The sequence below is a fragment of the Dysidea avara genome, chromosome 8 (genome assembly GCF_963678975.1).
Source record: "Dysidea avara chromosome 8, odDysAvar1.4, whole genome shotgun sequence".
In the NCBI taxonomy this organism is placed as follows: domain Eukaryota; kingdom Metazoa; phylum Porifera; class Demospongiae; order Dictyoceratida; family Dysideidae; genus Dysidea; species Dysidea avara.
Genome location: NC_089279.1, coordinates 9,472,361 through 9,492,029, shown reverse-complemented (window position 1 = coordinate 9,492,029; position 19,669 = coordinate 9,472,361). Strand labels below are relative to the sequence as shown.

The 19,669-nt window shown below is 38.6% G+C and overlaps 2 protein-coding genes across 6 annotated transcripts; both read right to left on the bottom strand.

Moving 5' to 3' along the window:
- Positions 1–1,549: 1,549 nt before the first annotated feature.
- LOC136264746 (E3 ubiquitin-protein ligase TRIM71-like) lies at positions 1,550–2,373 on the bottom strand. Its single transcript, XM_066059519.1, has 2 exons — positions 2,225–2,373; positions 1,550–2,183 (listed from the first exon to the last, which is right to left on the bottom strand). The coding sequence occupies exons 1-2, from the start codon at positions 2,371–2,373 to the stop codon at positions 1,550–1,552; spliced, it is 783 nt and encodes a 260-aa protein (XP_065915591.1).
- On the bottom strand, positions 2,164–18,486 carry LOC136264136 (tripartite motif-containing protein 2-like). 5 transcript variants are annotated; one of them, XM_066058839.1, is made up of 2 exons: positions 18,406–18,486; positions 2,164–3,572 (listed from the first exon to the last, which is right to left on the bottom strand). In XM_066058839.1, the coding sequence occupies exon 2, from the start codon at positions 3,302–3,304 to the stop codon at positions 2,399–2,401; it is 906 nt and encodes a 301-aa protein (XP_065914911.1). In that variant the 5' UTR covers positions 3,305–3,572; positions 18,406–18,486; the 3' UTR covers positions 2,164–2,398. The 5 variants fall into 5 exon arrangements, with proteins under 5 accessions (XP_065914911.1, XP_065914908.1, XP_065914907.1 ...); XM_066058836.1 differs by lacking the exon at positions 2,164–3,572 and adding an exon at positions 7,808–9,050; XM_066058835.1 differs by lacking the exon at positions 2,164–3,572 and adding an exon at positions 7,808–9,200 and having other exon boundaries at positions 18,358–18,465.
- Between the last annotated feature and the right edge of the window lie 1,183 nt (positions 18,487–19,669).

Sequence of the window (19,669 nt, the reverse complement as noted above, 5' to 3'; positions counted from 1 at the left end):
ATGGCTCGCAAAGAGGCGAGAAGGTGCTTTGAAATTAGTCAGTAAGGAACACTTGCTTCTGTTATACAATGTAGGCTTGTGCCAATTATGCCGGCATAATTTTGAGCATAATAGTCCAGCAGAAGCATCAAGCATTATTCCAGCACAATAGGATGATTTTCAAGATTTTAAATTAAATGTGCACTCCAAAAATACAGCAAAACATGAACACACTACACCTTAATACTGCATTTCATATCAAGAAAATGTGCAAGGTTATTATTGTTATTGTTTCTTGGCTGATTATTTACACTTCACCAATAATAAGATCAAGATACTCTAATAGAGCAGTCGCTTACATTAATACAACAGTCAGGAAAAGCTGATAAAAAAACCAACTCTAGTGCATAATCATGATTTTGAAAGCATATAATATGCTGGATTTTTGAGCACTGTAATAGGCTATTTTCGAAGTATAATTGTGACTGGATCTGCAAAAACCGGTCTTATTTCCCAAGACAGGAGGTTTGATTTTTCACACAAACACAAAGCTTTATGAATGCACTATCAAGTTTTACTGTCACATTTGACCAGGGTAAAGTGGTCTGCTTTTTCAAGCACAGTGGTGAGCTGTACGAGTGATCTGGGGCCTTGATGGAGCCCTGGCCAACCAGGAGTTGGCTGTACAGCTTCGTGGTATTAGATAATGACTTGTGCTGTACATTTCCTTTCATTTTAGCCAGTTTTGAGCCCTGGATGGCCCATAACTTGGCCTAATTCATCCAACATGTTCCTCTTTAATATTTTAAACAGCCTCTTGCCCGCCTTCCAGGCCCACCCCTTTTAGAGCTCACCTGATACAGCCAACTTTGTTTAAAAAACTATCTAAAATGGTGGGAAATTTAGCTGTTGATTACTTCTTCAGTGGATGATCTAGAAGGTAATAAATTGTTGTAAAACGTGTAAAAATTAGGTACGTGTACGTAGCTACCACCATTGGCAAGCTACAACACTCTGAATATTTAATTAAAACCGGTGTTTCTTTATACTTTTAAATGGGCGATAAGACCGGTTTCCCCAGAGACAGAGACAACTGGCTACACATTGCAACAAACTCTTTTGTTCCCTTTACAGTATTTGCACACTCTTATATGATGAAGTTTGTGACAACTTACAATTTTTTAGTATTAGTAAATACCATTTGTGCAAATTCTCTATAACTGTTACTATTAGTGACTACATTACTTAATAAATGATGTGATATGTAAAATAAACAATGTGTTTGTAAAACAACAAACTACATGTATGTATAGTATATTCTACTACAAAAAGACTGCTATAGCAAAAAGAAAATGTTATAAACATCTGTACTGAATAAGTTGTTGATAATAATCATAGAATATCTGAATCCTCTTGTTGTTATTGTCACAGACATAAACACAACCATTAGGACTACAGGCTATTCCAAAAAGACCTGAAAACTTACCAGCACCAGAGCCATAGGATCCAAAGCAGTGTATGAAGACACCATCTTTGTCAAAGATTGATACACGATTATTACCATCCTCAGTTACAAATATAAAGCCATATAAATCAATAGCAAGACTAGTTGACCCCTATCACTACCTAGTGTACCAATCTTGTTCACATAGTTACCATCAAGAGTAAAGATGGAGATGCAGTGATGACCATAACCAGCAACAAGTACCTGATTGTTATTGGTGACTGCTACATCATAGGGACTACTCAAATGACCTGACCCAAAAGTGTTACTAAACTGACCATCACACTGGAACACTGAGATGCGGTTATTACTCCGATCAGCAACAAATACTCTATCATTATATACTGTGATACCTACTGGATTGGATAGTTGACCATCACCTGATCCTGTACTGCCGAACTGTAGTAAATAGCCACCATTGATGTCAAACTTTTGTACCCTGTGGTTACCAATATCAACCACATACAAGTAGTTATTGGCATCGAATGCTAACCCACAAGGATAACTCAGCTGGCCATTCCCTTTTCCACTAGATTCGAATTTCTTATTTAGTTTGTCTTGGCTATCAAATATGCACACACAATGGTTAGAGCAATCTACTACTGCCCACACACCATCCTTGCCAAATGCAATACCCCATGGCTGGCCCATCTTTCCATCATCATTCACTATCTTGCACTGGGGTATACGTACCTGAACACTGAGGGGACATGTGTTAATACTCTCCCCATTAATAGTTACTGTGACCTCCACCTCTCCAGGTTGGGTGGGTACAAAGGAGGCTGTATAGCTGCCATTTTGGTTGTCTTTAACTTCAGCTGTAATAACATCTCCTGTTCTTGGCTTTGCTTGTATGCTACCTCCTTCTTGGCAAGGATGGTGATTGTCATCTTTGGTTATAATGGTGAACTTCACTTACTTACCAACCTGTCCATAGGCTGGAACATCGTATGCAATTAGAGTATTGAAAACAGAAATATCACCATACGACAAATTGCCAAAGAATGGAAAAGACTCCTCATACTCTTTGCTGAATTTTGTATTAGCTAACTCTACTGGCTCAGTACTTAGTTTGGTGCAGATAGTACTCAATTTCTCCACATCTTTAGCTAGTTGTTTGTTCATGAACAATGCTTCATGGTCAGATCCATTCTTCACGGCTTCACTCAGTTCCTTTACATTCTCTAGCTGTACTTGTATGTTTTCCAATTGCTTTAGCTGCAGTGAAACTGCCTTTTCTTTTTCTGTTGATACTTCATGTAATTCTTTCTTTAGATTTGCTCTTTGTTGCTTTAATTTTTGCTCCAATTGATCAAAGTAAGTGTCAATTTCTTGCTCAAGTTCAGTGGCCTGTGAATGAATCTTTTCCCTGGTGGAGGAAATGTTTTGCTGAGCTTTGGTCAACTTAACAATGATGTTGTCCATTGGTTTTATAATATCATCAATTTTAGATCGGTGTTTTTTTGCCATCATCTTCACAGATTCATGTTCATGTCCAGTGTACTTCTTTCCATTACAGTAACTACAAGCCAACTCATCATGTGTTTCACAGTAGAACATCAGATCCAATTCATGATATTGGCACTGCATAGATTTCTGTTTTAACGTAACATCTTTCTTCTTAGATTGTATTTCTTCTGGTTGTATAATACGGTGACCTTGCTTTTCTGTGCTGTATTTGTGGCACTCGAAACATTCTTTGCAGTGAAACTGGAAATCAGAGCAGTCGAAGCAAAATGATGTTGCTAGTTCTCCTTTGATGCAAGCATTGCAGGGTATGCTTTTGTTTTGTTCTATTTTTTTGCTTAATTGCCATCTCATCAGCAAGACGGGTAAGGAAGGAATGACTTGGCAAATCTTTTACTCCTGCGGTGAAACGTTACTTGTTTCCTCACACACTATACAGGTCAAATCAGACCTTTCTTGCAACTTCACAACACACTCTTCACAGTATGAGTGGAAACATTTAGGGAGGTACTTCGGCTTCTTATATAATCCACGACAAACAGGACAACTGAGGTATACTGGCATCTTTCTGGTTACTTGATTAGCAACCACCTTGCGTTTCATAGACAGCAAGACTGAAAAGCTGTATACAATAAAACCACACAATTCATACATTATAAATACAGTTAAATTGTCAACACAAAATTTGAAAAATGAAAATAAAAGTAATCGTTAATTAAATCAGAAGCTCAATTTCAAAATAATCCTTAATAGGAATTATATACACTCATTATCAAGTGGTCAAGAAAGCTGACAGTGCACTGTTAGTCACAAATATTTTATTTTATAACATTATAATAATGTTACTGTATCTCAAGTGACGTCATTCACACATGGTGCACATTAACAGTGTCTTCAGTGTTATGAAGTGGTACTTCAATCTGTGGGCAAGAAAAGCTTATCTGCTTGTTATAAAGCATTTTAAAAATCATGCACTGAGCCTGTGACATGAAGTTTCATACCTAAATATGGAGTAATTTCAATGTTTAGAATGTTTAGATTGTTACATATCTCATCTGAGTTTTCAGTGAGTGACCAAATTAGGTATATCAATAATTATTATTATTATGTGCTAGTTAGAATGAGCCAACAAGGTTTCTACACTATTTAGAGATGTGGGTAAGGCTATCTACAAACTTAATTACTGAGGCCGCAGGCCAAGGTAATTAATTGTGGGAAGCCAAGCCCACATTGTCTGAGGGCTCTAAATATTGTAGAAACTGATGTTGACTTGTTCCAGAAAATTTTCCTGAATGAAGTAGGTAAAGAAAGAGTGAGAGAAAGTGGCAAATTGTGTGTGCTAGGCTGCTAACATTGGAATTTATCCTTAATTTGAGCTGATTGTGTCAGTACTGACATGACACTCATCAATATTTCATGACAACAGTGCCAGTATCAAGTTGGGCTAGAATGATGCTTGTCCTGTCTAAAAAATAAGCTATTAAGAAGCAAACTGTAGGTGCTAGCACTGCCAGAAATTCATCCTTTAAGTTTATTGTGTCAACGCTACACCATGACATTGGTGCATTGAACGCCAATATCTGAATGCTAATGAAGCTTGTCTTGTCCAGAAAGTAAGCTAACAGTAAGGACATATAGTTTTTGACTTTGCTGATTTTTATTTGATGAATGTAATAAACAACCACCGGTGAGACCACAGGTTACTAACTATTTAGTAACCCCACCACAGGTTTCTATTAGATTTAGTAACCTAAGACATCAAAGGAAACATTACGTAAAATTATTTTTCCAAAATCCTATAGTGCTGGTAGTAGTAGTAGTAGTGCTCACTTTGTGACATAGAGGAGTACCTTATGCCTCGGGACTGTATTATTAATTTTAGTGTAGCTGTTAGCTGTTGATAAAAGAGACCGGTTCCCAGAAGAAATGAGACCAGTTTCCACAAACCTAAACAAAGGTAAATATAAACTGTATTTCATTTTTTTTTATCATAAGAAGGCATGTTTTGCTTTATATGTGGTAGCCAACATCCATAAATTCACATATTGATGGCATGCAACATATATTATAGCAGTGTGGGTACTGCATTACTAATGGTTCCCTACACTAACAAGTACAAAGATCACAATAGCTCATGGTCCCTTCAACATATGGATAGGGACCATGAGCTAGATTGACCATGGACCATAGGGTGCAACCCTCCTCCATCTTTCATCTTTAATAGTATACATAATGTATCAAATTTGAGCTAGATTGCCTCAGGTATTCCAAAGATACGAACCCTCAAATTAGTCTTAATTTCTTCACCTTAACTTTCACAACTAATACATATATAAAACACAAATATGTATACTAATTTGAATAAGTTACAATACATAAGGGGTGTATCAGTTTTGGCGGGAATCTGATAAATATTCACAAATGATTATATCATACAGTACGATAATACTTTATATTAGGGATCATGAAGGTTTGGGGTTTTGTGGACAAATATGTCGGCTCCACTGAAAATCAAGTGTTATTACTGAGTGGACCTCCTGTTAAAATATTACAGTTACATTCACAAGGGGGTGACACACAGGCACTCACTGTAGGTAGATCTGTGACTGCGGTCAAAGTCTTGACCGGCCGGAATTTCGCTTTGATCTGTAACCAAGAGCCTTTTCGATCTTTGACCGGTAACTTAGCAATGATATTTCAGTACTTTTCGATTGTGGGTTGGAAATTTTTTACCTTTGACCGTTGACTTGACATGATTTTGGTGGCTTTGACCTTTAACTTAGACTTTGACCGCGGTCGCAGATCTACCTACAGTGAGTGCCTGTGTGTCACCCCCTTGATTCAGTGTACCAGAATTTAAAAAAAATTTACACTGGTTTTACTAGGTTCTTTTAGCAGACCTGACTTGGTCTTGGTTTCTAATGATCAAGACTCACGGCAGTGAGTTGCGTGGCCAGTAAAGTAGAAGCGTGTGCCGCAGAAAATAAATGACGCGACCAATACACGTGAGGATTTTACAGGAATGAACCATTGTACAAATTCAACCTGCTTGTAACTCGTCTGTCATTTACGCTATCCCTCTGAAAAACTTATTGTGTCACTAGTAACTACCACACAAATAGTGAAGCAAATCCATGTCGACTGTTTCGAGATAGAGATTCCCGACATCATAGATCATTTTATAAAGGGTTAATTGTTAATATTAAAATCAAATAGGGATCTATGTGTAGTGAAACAAGAGATGAATGATGGTGTAACAGCGTAGCTCAGTGGGAAAGTCCCTATTTGGCACATTAATTAGTTTTGTTTAATGCCAAAGTAGGGACTTTCCACTGAGCTATGCCACAGCAAAAAACTAGCATTAAAAATAAATTGTTAATTTAAAAATGAAGAGGGATCTATGCAATAAAAGGTAGTGAAACAAGAGATGAATGATGATGTTACAGCATAGCTCAGTGGGAAAGTCCCTACTTTGGCACATTAATTAGCTATTATTGTTTTGTTCAATGCCAAAGTAGGGACTTTCCACTGAGCTATGCTGTAACATCATCATTCATCTCTTGTTTCACTGCATAGATCCCTACTTCATTTATAAATTAACAATTTTTAAAAATACTAGTTTGTTTAGTTTTTTGTTGTGGCACAGCTAGCTACAATGTAACTTGTATTAGTCCACTTGTATGAGTATATCTCGAGTCAGCCAAGGAGTGTGTAGCTAGCTAGACCAATAAGGAGTGAGGTAATCTTGCATGTTTATTGTTAAGTAAATAGCTAGATTGTTAAGAGGTGGGGTCTCCGTACTCTATATTGCTATTAGTCCACTTAGATCTTTATTTGGTGGGCGTGGATGTGAACAGGATCCCAATTGTGAAGTTGCAGATAACAGGAGTGGCTCCAGGGGGGTTTCTGGAAAAAACCGGTCATGTTCATATCAAGATACTCTAATAGAACAGCCAATCACTCTAATGAAGCAGTCACAGTATTCAGAGCAGCAGTATAGCAAGCTATGTAGCTATAAATAAGGACTTTTTTATGTACTATATATATATTAATATATAGTTAGTGGAGGGCAGTTATTCTCAGCAGGCAACTTTTTTTTTTTTTTTGAGTTCGCCAAAACTCTAGCTATGCTAGCTCTTCAACAGAAATTAAACCAGTCACCAAAAATCCTGGAGCCGCCTATGGATATTATTATATTACGGGCACTTGGACTGAAGCCTGAAGTGCTTCTGAAACCCACCTATGAGATAATTTTGTGGCGTCTAAATATGCTACTGAAAGAAAGTGTTGATTCGGAAAATGAATGCCTCTATATAGATTTGTTGGATGAAGAAGACAAGCAGCGTGATTGAAGATAAAAGAAAAGACAAGGTGCAGAGGGCCTACACTTGTTGGAACCCCACACATCCCACTGGTGAGTTTGTTATTGTGGCATAAAATGGTGACCGTACGCTACCTCGTTTGCCTTGCAACTGTGATCAGGCAGTGAGGCTAAAATTTGAGTTTTGGTGATTTTTAAATTCTATATCTGGCCACCTGTAAGGGTTTCGTTGTGTTTAATGCTGTATTATGTATTCTATGGACTAGTACTATTTTGTAAAGGTGATTTGCGCCACGTGAAATGTCTCTAGGATGATTTCTAAAGATGGGATTTTGGATGACGCGAAAATGTTTCGGGGCAATCCTTACTTGAACAGTACTAGCTATAGTACCGTTTGATAGAGTGATGAACTGCTCTTTTGATTGTTCTAGTGATTGCTCTATCAGAGTAACTTGATAATGTCTCTTAATGTGCTTAATGCTCAATATTATGTTACCCATCATGATTCCCAAAATCCTTCTGGCATAATTCCTGCATCTCTGCTACTGTTACTCTTGGTAAGTCCACAATTTGTGACCGCATAATAAAGTGTAATGCATAACACCAATCTACACCTATGCATAGTACATTAATATCAAATAGCTACAAGTGCAAATAATGACAACTACAATGTGAAACCTACAATTATATCGATGCAGTTAATGATCAGAGAAAATCTGGATCCTCTTGTTGTCATAGTCACAGACATAAACACCACCATTAGGACTACAAGCTATACCACAAGGATTTGAAAACTGACCGGCACTAGAACCACTGGATCCAAAGCAGTGTATGAAGATGCCATCTTTGTCAAAGATTGATACACGATGATTGCCATACTCAGCTACAAAGACAAAGCCATTTAAATTAACTGACAGACTGGTTGGATAATTCAGTTGACCCCTATCACTACCACATGCATGTGTACCAATCTTGTTCACATAGTTACCATCAAGAGTAAAGATGGAGATGCAGTGATGATCCCAGTTAGCAACAAGTATCTGATTGTTGTTGGTGACTGCTACATCATGGGGAAGCTTCAAATGACCTGACCCAAAAGTGTTGCTAAACTGACCATTACACAGGAACACTGAGATGTGGCTATGGTAATGATCAGCAACAAATACTTTATCATTATATACTGTGATACCAAATGGACTGAATATTTGACTAGAGTCTGATTTTCCAAACTGCAGCAAATAGTCACCATTGATGTCAAATTTTTGCACCCTTTGGTTACCATTATCAGCCACATACAAGTGGTTATTGGAATCAAATGTAATCCCTTGAGGATTACAAAGCTGGCCATTTGTCTTTCCATCAGATCCAAATTTATTTGTTAGTTTGTCTTGGCTATCAAATATGTACACACAGTAGTTTGAGTGATTGGTATGACCTACTACTGCCCACACACCATCCTTGCCAAAGGCAATGTCCCTTGGGTGGCTCATCTTTCTACCACCATTCACAACCTTGCTAGGTTTAGTGTACTGGGGTATCTGAACACTGAGTGGATGTTTGTTTTTAACAGTATTACCAATTCTTGTCCTTGGCTTTGCTTGAGCAGTAATTTTGCTACCTCCTTTTTGTTCCTCTAACTTTACAAGACATCCTTCACAATATGAGTGGGAACAAGGGAGACACTTGGGATCCTTGTAGAGTCTGTGACAAATGGAGCAACGGAGGTAGATGGGTACAGTTGCTTGGTAATGATTAGCATCCATTGCGTGTCCAGCAAACCTGAACGGTATATCAAAAGAGTATATATACAGTAAATACAATGCTGTTTGTAATATATCATCCTTGAAACTTGTGCCACTTACTCTGCCCATTATACACCCATGTTTTACTACTGAAAATGCTCTATGGATTGAGGGTGTAAAGGTAAACCTATACATATTAATAAAAAACACAAAGACTATTTATGTAGGCTGTATACACTTTGTACATGGCACATCTGTAGTTATGAGATGGGTGCATAACTTTTAGATGAAGGATATAGCAATCACTGATGGATTAAGGATGTAGAGGAGGTAATATTGATGCACTGCTTTCACAGTATAATGCAACAAAGTCAACTGAGAAAAGGTCTGCAGCATTTATTCTCAGGTTAGATAGACTACAAGATAATAACTTGAATACAATGTAAAATAGGACTTGGATAATAATGCACAAGCAGCTTAAAGTTAAAACATCTACTAACTCACAGTTTTGCATGCACACTTGCTGAAATACTATACTCTCTCTACTGTGTATATGTTAGGGTTTATCCATTTTCTTTACATTTTCTACTGCGTTGCACTGAGGACATACAGTGTCACTCTCTAATGGATCCACTGGACCAAACCAGCTAAACAAACCTAGCTGCTGAATAGTACAACAGCTTTTCCACTCGGTCTAAAAACAGGCCAATTTACATAAACTTTACAACTTTCCTTAGTACAAGGGACATTTCAAGACAAATTTGGTAGGCATGCAATAAGAGACAGAAAATGAGATACCATCTCCACTCTGACATACACACTTCCTGTGTTTGTTGTGACTTTTGGGTTGCAGGAACTTTATAGAATCATTCATTTAGTGTGTCATTGTACTTAAAGGCAGGCAGGGTAGGCAGCTGCCCAGGGCTCCGGAGCTAAGGGGGCCCTCAAAGCTCTAAAACTATAGGGCCCCAGTTCTCAAAATGCAAATTAAAACTAACTTTTAAGAAGAGAATTAAATATACAACTTGTTGTTTGAGGTACGCATCCCCAATAATTATGAATCACGTGATATTCTAGCAATGAGCAATATTACAGCAATAATTATACTGAATGCATTGGTAGTTGCACATAATCAAACGGTACGGTTGTACCGTTTAAGTAGGAATCCATGTGAAATTTTCGCGCGCCGCCCAAAATCACACCTTTAAAAATCATCCTAGAGATATCTTACGAGACGAAAATCACCTTTACGGAATAGTACTAGTCCATATAACACATAAAACAGCATTAAATACAACAAAACGCTTACAGGTGGCCGGATACAGAATTTTAAAAATCGCCAAAACTTTGAATTTTAGACGGACTGCTTGACCACAGTCGCAAGCCTAGAGGCCAAACGAAGCAGTGCACGGCCACCATTTTACGTAACAATAGCAAACTCACCAGTGGGATGTGCCTTTTGGGGTTCCGACGAGTGTGTGCCCTCTGCGCCTTGTCTTTTCTTTTATCTTCAATCAGGCTGCTTGTCTCTTCTTCATCCAACGAAACCATATCGAGGCGTTAATTTTCCGTATCAACACTTGCTTTAAGCAGCATAATAGACGCCACAAGATTATTTAAGGCGCTTAGACTACGCTACTGTACAGAGGACGGGTCGACAGAGGAATAGATTATATTCGTTACTGATATAATCTATGACGGAGGGTACTGTACGGAGGTACTGGTACTAGCTAGATAGCTTCACGATAGGTCACAAGATCACGCCCATTCTTCATTCTATGCATTATTGATCTATCGATTGAAACCACGATGACACACCCCTTTTGCGCTAGCTGTATTTCAGTGACCACACACCTTCAATTTGGAAGGCTGACTCGTCATACTCTATAATCGATCGAAACCACGCTCCCTCTTGGGCAAGTGCACATCTTGCAGGCTGCCTCTAGATACTCTAACACAGCAGTCACCCTAATAGAACAGTCACATGTTTATAGTTAGCTGTATGCTTAAACAAAGAAAAACAAAACAAACCAGTATATTACAATTATAAATTTAAAAATAAAGTAGCAATCCAAGCAATAAAAAGTAGTGAAACAAGAGAAGAACGATGGTAGCTATTACAGCATAGCTCGGTGGGAAATTCCTACTTTGGCATTGAACACAAAATAATGGCTATATCATGCCAAAGTAGGGATTTCCCACCGAGCTATGCTGTAATAGCTACCATCGTTCTTCTCTTGTTTCACTACTTTTTATCGCTTGGATTCCTACTTTATTTTTAAATCTATATAATTTTTAATATACTAGTATTCATTGCACTGTGCACTAGGATGCAGCCGAATTCATTAAATGTCATTAGCTTTCTGCTACAATGGGTAATCAGGCAAGAAATCGCGTGATTGTGTTGATTTAAATCGCACAGTGGAAGTCAGGTCTCGAGTGGCGGTGAGGTTGTTCGCTTTCAATTGCTTAAGTGTGATGAAGGGTCATTAAGTAGGCACTTGAATGTACGCACTGATTTTCCAGGGCGCACTGAAATAATCGTGGATACTTTGAACTAGTGGGTCTATGGTGACCATGTTGGCTACTTTGTTTGCACTTTGTGCTGAACCAGGGAGGTAAAGATGTAGATCTGTTGGATGAATTCCATTAATATCTGTAATGCTGTAAGTCAAGGCTGCTATACAGAGCGATAATGAGATCATGCATGCATCACCAGATAGGCTACACCATGTCGCAGTGTGATTGTGGTTTGATATCTATTTGAAGTAGTGGCAAGACTCTGAATGCAAGGATTGAAGATGATCATAATAGTACAATAGCATAAATGATCAGAATGCACCACGACAATGAGCTAGCTCTGTAGAAAATAAGGTGCCGTGCCACACCCACTAGCTTGATCTACTGCATAGCTGAGTGGTGAGATCAAGATACATTAATACGGCAGACACAGCCACACATGTGAAAAAAGTTAACAAACTAGTGTAGTAAAAAATAAAAATGAAGTATGGTTCCAGTAATAAAATGTAGTGAAACACAAGAGTATGGTAATACTATGAGGGAAGATCCCTAGCTACTTGGCATTGTAGCAACCCTACTTTGACATTACACATTGCTACGATGCCAAGGAGGGATTTTCCCACATTGTTACAATGCAAAGTAGCTAAGGATTTTCCCTCATAGCTACCATAATGTCTTGTTTCACTACCTTTTATCACTGGAACTCTACTTTATTTTTCAAATTAATAATTTTTATTGCACTTAACACATTTATAATGGCATAGAGCAACCAGTGCATTTAGAACAGTGGCTATAATAAGTACTGAACAATATATTTGAGAGTATCATGATGACTGCTCTATTACAGTATATCAGTATTCTTTAAAAAAAAATTATTTAGGTAACTGAAAAGTGGTCTGGCCAATGCTGGAGCAGCCAGACCGTGGGATCCGGCTCAGCCCTCTACACCACAAGACTATGATTACAACAGTAGGTTGTGATTCAACCGTTTGTATTTCACCAACAGTGCATGGGTAAACAATCTATCTAACAAAATTTATTTACTATATATAGCTGAGCCTTCAAGTGGCTATTAGAGATGTAATACTGGGAATTTTAGTTGTTTGAAAATTGTGGTGTTTGCTTGATTACATAAACTGGCTGTATATACAATATGATTACAAACTGTGGAACTGAAATTCCTGGTAGCTATACATGTACTAAGCTAATAAGCCTTTAGTATTGCTTTACTACTTCATGTGATATCTATACATGCAGAGATTTACATCCCTAGCTGCTCTGCTGTTGCTAATTCTACTTTGATTTCTTCAACTTTCCACTTTTCATCAGCCGCTTAAAGTGATCAATCAGTTAAAAAGCATTTTAGAGCCATTCTTTTAAGTTTCAGCACATAACAGAAGGCTATACACCATGAAATACACATGCATGGCAGCACTGACAGGAAATAGCTAATGTTTCTCATTATTAGAGAAAAAATGGCAATGGTGCAATTTTAATGTGGGTCAGGTATGGTGATGATTACAATTTTATAGTGGGTCACATATTTGATGTGAGCAATAAGTCATTTTACTACAGTACAAAAATTATGCCCATATCTTCTCATTCAGTAACAAAGTTACAGCATTTAATGTCGCGGTGCCATTTTACATGGGGAAATAAATATACACTCAAAATTCTTTACACTACCAGATGTTAAAGTGATAGTAGCAAAGATGTTTACATATCTTGCTTAACTGAATGTTCCTCAATATATATTAATTTGAAATTACTACTAGACGCTTAATACAGGTAGCTATACAACCTTCATTTCTCACTTATAGATTGTTTTTTAATATCCAATTGCAACTTTATTGCCTATTAGCTTAAAATGGTTGCAGAAAGGCATGCCTATTGAAAACAGTTTCAACAACAGGCCTATATACAGTGTGAAGTGATGTGCAAAACTGTTTTAGTACTCGCTTTAACGCTCTGAAACCAAGGCGACCAAAAAACCACAATAATAATCATAATCGATAATACTTGAAGCATTTTTTTACTTGGCTGAACAAAAATAACGTACTGCACTCAGCTTCACCTATACAGAGGTGTAGCTACCATACAGTATAGACGTGCACTCCATTAATCTATGCCTGTAATAGCTCAGTCTTGTAGCAATTGGTCGATACTAGTCTCTGTACCCCACCCACTTTTTAAACAGAAATTTTAAATTCTAATTCAAACCAATAATAAGTCATGTAATGGGAAGATCCCAGACTCTGCCTGGATCAACTCAACAGCAGCTAATGGGTTCTCACTAACATACCTGCCGGCAGAAGAAGAACAAGATGCACATAAACATCAAATGGCTGATCATAGCAGAAAAAAGACAAGCAACATCTGATCCATCCTATCACGATAGCATAATGATCTCTGAAAGGAGGGAAGCCAGACATTATAGAGCACAATTGCTTGATCAGCCATCCCACCTGTTGCAAAGAAAACGAAGGAGTAAAAGTGTCATACTCCACCTAATCCCCATGTCCCTACTAGTCACTCCTCTGCTCCAAAGGCTATTTTATCATTGACATGAGAATACCAAGAAGTGCACTTATGAAGCTTGAACTCATAATTCATCCATGTAAGACTTCTCACATCTACCACCCCAAAATTCATTCATAAAAACATCTAGGCAAGCCCTATCTTCAGTGTTTAGGGTAACATGATCAAAATTTTATCTAGAAATATGCTGCAACGCTGCACTCCATGGCACACCTTTGTAAGCAAAGATGCTGTCAAATTACATATTTTATTGGGTAGGTAGTATTCAAGGAAAACGTAAACAGGACGGGAACGAAAAGTGGGAACGTCCCATGGAAAATCCCTGATAAATTACATCATGCAATATACAGGTTGAATAGGTTGGATTTTACAGCGCAGTGTGTCTTTGCAGCATTGTTTGGATACTTTTGCTAAAACAATCGAAACATTCTAATAGAGCAGTCACTTGCAATAAAATGCTCTAATAGAATGTTTTGTTAACTATCCCACCAGGGACTCACATTGATAGTCTGTGAATCGATGGACCATAGCTGTCATCATAGATAATGTATGCGTTCCTACTGGATTGGAAACGCCCGTATTATTTACGTAGTGACGTCATAGGCCATCCTCGTTTCGCTGCGCGTAAACTTTATGGCCTCGACAGGTGGAAGATTTCGCTGTTCTTGTAACCAGCAAATTAGTGTTTGTTGTTTACAGCTGGGTTAGTTATCACCTACACTAATTGGAGGCTGGACTGGGTAGGGACGCTGGAGGGCAGTAAACAACAGCGTAAGAAAATTCAGGTTCAAAGGTGAAATATGGTGTTTCAAAATGGTTGTGCAAATTTCCTGAAGAAACAGAAAGTGTAGCATTGTTTCTTTGCTGCTGTTTACACCACTTGTAGCAGGTAGAGTGTAGTAGGCTAGCTAGATATTCACTGCTTTACTGTATATTTCCACTGCCTCGATAAAACTTCAGAAAACAAGCACTACTTTGTGCTATTGTTTAGCTCAAGCTGAGCAGTACTGAAGCATAAAATTTATTTCAATGTATTACACATTTCTTTGGTTGTGTAAATGCGGTGACGAGAAGTTGGCTAATAGTACTGCTGTTGAATTATTAGCTGGTGCGTACCTGCCATTGTCACCTGTCACAAACAATATTTCTCCCAGTGCCCACAGACACGCTGTGTTCTTGTTCAGTACACAACGCAACACAATAAACAATGTAAAAGGAATGTCCACGCCTTCGAACCGGCCTTCAAACAAGCAAGAGAAAGCCAAACAGCCACTCAACAAATTTCCCAATGTTTGGCGCACCGTAACTAGGATAGGAAAATAATTTAACTGGCGTTTCCAATCCAGTAGGAACGCATACATTATCTATGCTGTCATAGATTAGGTATATAAACTAGCTAAGTCATCAATATAATGAAAATTAGTTACTCCTTTGTAACCATTTTAAACTATTCAACTATTAACATTAGATTAATACTGATGAAAACTGAAGTACCCTATAATTAACTGACAGTGCCTATTATCGGGTTCGAAAACTGCACCTACTGCTTCCAGATAAGAGGTCATATGATGGGAGTATGCAGCAGCACTGGTATATGCTTGTCAAGTTGATGTGTCTCCAAGAAGAGTCCTCATGATTGCTTAGTGTCCTCATTGGAGCCATGTAGACCTACACATACTCCAGCTACCACATACCCATAATGTGATTTTTTCTGAGGTTGCAGGTATAACGTCCTAAATCTATATTATGCAAGAACTGCATGCCAGTTAATTAGAATCCTTTGTAGTGGCCTATGATGTTTAAAATTTTATGGTTTCAAGGAAGTAGCTAACTTTCAAATATTGATGACTTAGCTAGTCTATACACCTAATCTATGACAGCTATAGCCCATCAATTCACAGGCCATCAATGTGGGTCCCTGGTGGCAAAACATTCTTGACTGCTCTATTAGAGTGTTTTGATCATTTTAGTGAAAGGATTCAAAATATGCTGCAGAGACACATTGCACTGTAAATCCTACCTAATCCAACCTTTATATTGCATGATGACCTTTATCAGGCATTTTCTGTGGGTTGCTTCTGTTCCCGCTTTCTGTTTCCGTCCTGTTCCCATTTTCCTTGAATTCTACTTACCCTATTTTATTATGTCTAATGGTTAGACACCTTTAGCAAGAAAAAAAAAGCATGTTCAATTAACAACTTGGCAATGATCAGGATGTCTATTAGCCATATCTGAGAGCGACGGCATCATGAAATGCTGTCTTGTGAAGAGAAAACTCATGTTCCTGCACAGGAAGTACTGTAAGTCAATTGATAGCATCCCATTTAGAAGCTAACTCCAAAGCTCTCTTCAAACTTTTTGGTGTTTACTCCAATAAAGCTTTCAATAGTAGAAATCACTGCAATAGACTTTGAATGTTGAACAGCAGACCTCAACTTAAGCTGAGTGCTTCCAGCATCATCCAAACTTAGAGACAAAGCAGCAACTGTAAAGGTCTAGTGACCTTACAGATGACAACTGAGCAAGATTGGTGACTCCCACCCACATCACCAAATCTTGCGGGGAGGGTAAGTAAGTTCCTTTCTAAGCCTGATTGCCCAGTTAGACTAGGCAAAGTAAATCACCAGTTTCTTAACAGCTACTTCCTCAATTTTGATGAGGGCAGGCAGTCATATTCCATTACTAATTATGAAGGAAGTACAGCAACAGCAAGTTATCTGCTACTGCAAGGATTATCAAAGGTTTTCTAAAAGCTTATACTTAAATTTTACCAGCAGGAAGAAATATTTGCTTAGCTTCAAATGATGGCTATAGTCTATCTCAACATCAAAATGCTTGTGCACATGATCAAAAATGAATATTTTGAAGAGGCAGGGTGGAAAGTGATGCGGGCGGGTGATGGGAAGAGTCAAGTTTATCTGGCCTCAAAGCAGGAATAAAAATGTGGCAGACACATCCTTCTAACGGTTCAGCTGCTAACACATCTGGGACAGTCCTAGCAATGAAGAAGAGCCACATGCCAATAAGGCTGACCTGTAAAAGCAGAATAGGTCGGGACCTAGTCTGGTACATAGCAGACCCTATCCACTAGGGCTTTGATTATAAGCTCCTGCTGGAAGGGTATAATCTCTAATCAATGATAAAGCCCCAGTGCATGCAAGGGTCTGTGATGATTTATTATGAACCACAAATAGTGGTTCATAATAGGGATCAGGCAGAACAAATTGTGCTGTACACGCACACATGCACACTTCTTGACTGCCTGTCCTGGATTCTTCTTCAATCCAGTCCCTATTCCCCATTGGAGTCACCCACCCACCTAGCCAAGGGATGCTGGGTAACTTAAGTACAAGCAATATATTTAGGCCAGATGGATGAATGGCCCAAGGAGGGTGGATGGACCACTGACAATAGCATGGACTCGAGTCTTTCTTAGTCCATACCATGTAACTTTTAAGAAACTTTTACATAAGTATACTGTATAGCTGATTTACAGTTAATTAAATATTATCTGTGTATGTACATCTTCTGTATGAAGTTTTAACACATGTAGTAATGAATAATAGATGCAGTGTGCATGGTGTTAGCCCTGTTGTTGGCTTGCAAGGCTGATTCAAGAGAACCCTGCCTAGTTTCTACCACATGGTCAGGGCCAGGGCTGCTACCACCACCAGAGTGCCATGTTACCAGGCCCACCCAGCGAGGAGGTTGGTAGCATGGACACCGGGGACGTTCCACTACTTGTTAAAGACAGGAACGATTCCATAACACGGAATTAGTGCACTATAGTACAGATAGTATTTAATTAACTGTAAATCAGCTATACAGTAAATTTATGTAAAAGTTTCTTAAAAGTTACATAGTATGGACTAAGAAAGACTCGAGTCCATGCTATTGTCAGTGGTCCATCCACCCTCCTTGGGCCATTCATCCATCTGGCCTAAATATATTGCTTGTACTTAAGTTACCCAGCATCCCTTGGCTAGGTGGGTGGGTGACTCCAATGGGGAATAGGGACTGGATTGAAGAAGAATCCAGGTCACAGGCAGTCAAGAAGTGTGCATGTGTGCGTGTACTGCACAATTTGTTCTGCCTGATCCCTATTATGAACCACTATTTGTGGTTCATAATAAATCATCACAGACCCTTGCATGCACTGGGGCATTATCATTGATTAGAGATTATACCCTTCCAGCAGGAGCTTATAATCAAAGCCCTAGTGGCCTGACTATAGCAAGTAGTCACCGGGGACACACACATACACACAGGTTCTGTATAAAGTTCACCTCTCGCCCACTTCCCATTTATTCTCTGTTGAACCTCACATGACTAACCGTGTGGACAAACTCGTTGATTTCCTGAGGTTTAGCCTCGCCGGCTTTTTTCAGCGCGCCAGTTTCAGAGTCAAAAGTAATTCTTTTTTCTTAGCGCGAATAACGCGAGTGCGACAACATGTGGTTAGCCTAGCCGCCCTAGTCTCGTGCCTAGACCCCACCCACTGCGTTGTTGAGTTGTCCACTGCGTTACTCAACAACGCAGTGGGTGGGGTCTGGGAACGAGACTAGGCCCGCCCCTTTGCATAACGAGAGTGCGCAGACTACACGTATATAGCTAGGATGCACGTCTTGTATGCAGTGTGATTGAACTAGTCAATATGAAAAAAAATGTCTAAGGTAGCTTAAATATATTTAGTAGCTAACAACCATACTAGAAAAACTAGACTCTATTCTGGCTTCTGCATAGTGGATTTTTAATACAGGTGCCGTAGGCTAACTATAGCTACAACTGTAAGATCCCTACTGAGCTAGTAGTGTGCTGCCACAACACCTAGCTATAAAGTCAATGGAGTGTGTTCAACACCCCTACTGGAATATAATAAACATCTATTGAGAGGTCTTATAGAGTGTCAATGGGGTGTTCTTGTGTTTCTGAGAATGAAATCCCATGTCCTGGTTCCCCTGATGTTTCCATTGCATATAAATGACACCACAAAAGACTCTCAGTTCTTCTCTCCGAACAATTGCTTGCTTTACAGAATAATCAATAGCAGAGAAGACGCCACCAGACTCTGAACAAGTTATCTGAATGGGCTAACTTGGCAACTAAATTTTAACGTCATCAAATGTGCTACAGTACAGTGCACAAGGACCTCTTTACCCATCATAATTATAAATTTAATGACCACATACTAGAAGTATCTCTTATTTGGGCATCTTGATTAACATTATCCTGGTCCTCACACATATCCACCATAGTAGCAAAGGCAACAAGAACTCTAAATTTTCGAAACGCAACCTCAATAATTGCTCAAGACAAGTTAAGGAATCTGCATACCTCACGGTGGCTAGACCACAAATGGATTATTCATCAGCTGTGTGGGATCTGTACCATAATTCACATATCCATGTAACAAACAGAAAAGGTATGGCATTGTGCAGCTCAATGGATGATGACTATAGTAGATATAGCTCAGTTTCGGCAATGTTAAGTGAATTATCCTGGCTATCTCTTGAGACCCATCATAAGAGATATCTAGATTACAAATTCTACATAAAGCATGCACTGTATCACCAGTTTGTTATCTCCATTCCATCATTT

What these genes read in the sequence shown, in the direction of transcription:
- LOC136264746 (XM_066059519.1), bottom strand. Translation starts at nt 2,373, where the DNA reads ATGACAATCACCATCCTTGCCAAGAAGGAGGTAGCATACAAGCAAAGC. An exon ending in CTGGAGAGGTGGAGGTCACA is followed by an intron (nt 2,184 to 2,224) that starts GTAACTATTAAT and finishes ATGTCCCCTCAG; the next exon opens with TGTTCAGGTACGTATACCCC.
- LOC136264136 (XM_066058835.1), bottom strand. Translation starts at nt 9,142, where the DNA reads ATGGGCAGAGTAAGTGGCACAAGTTTCAAGGATGATATATTACAAACA.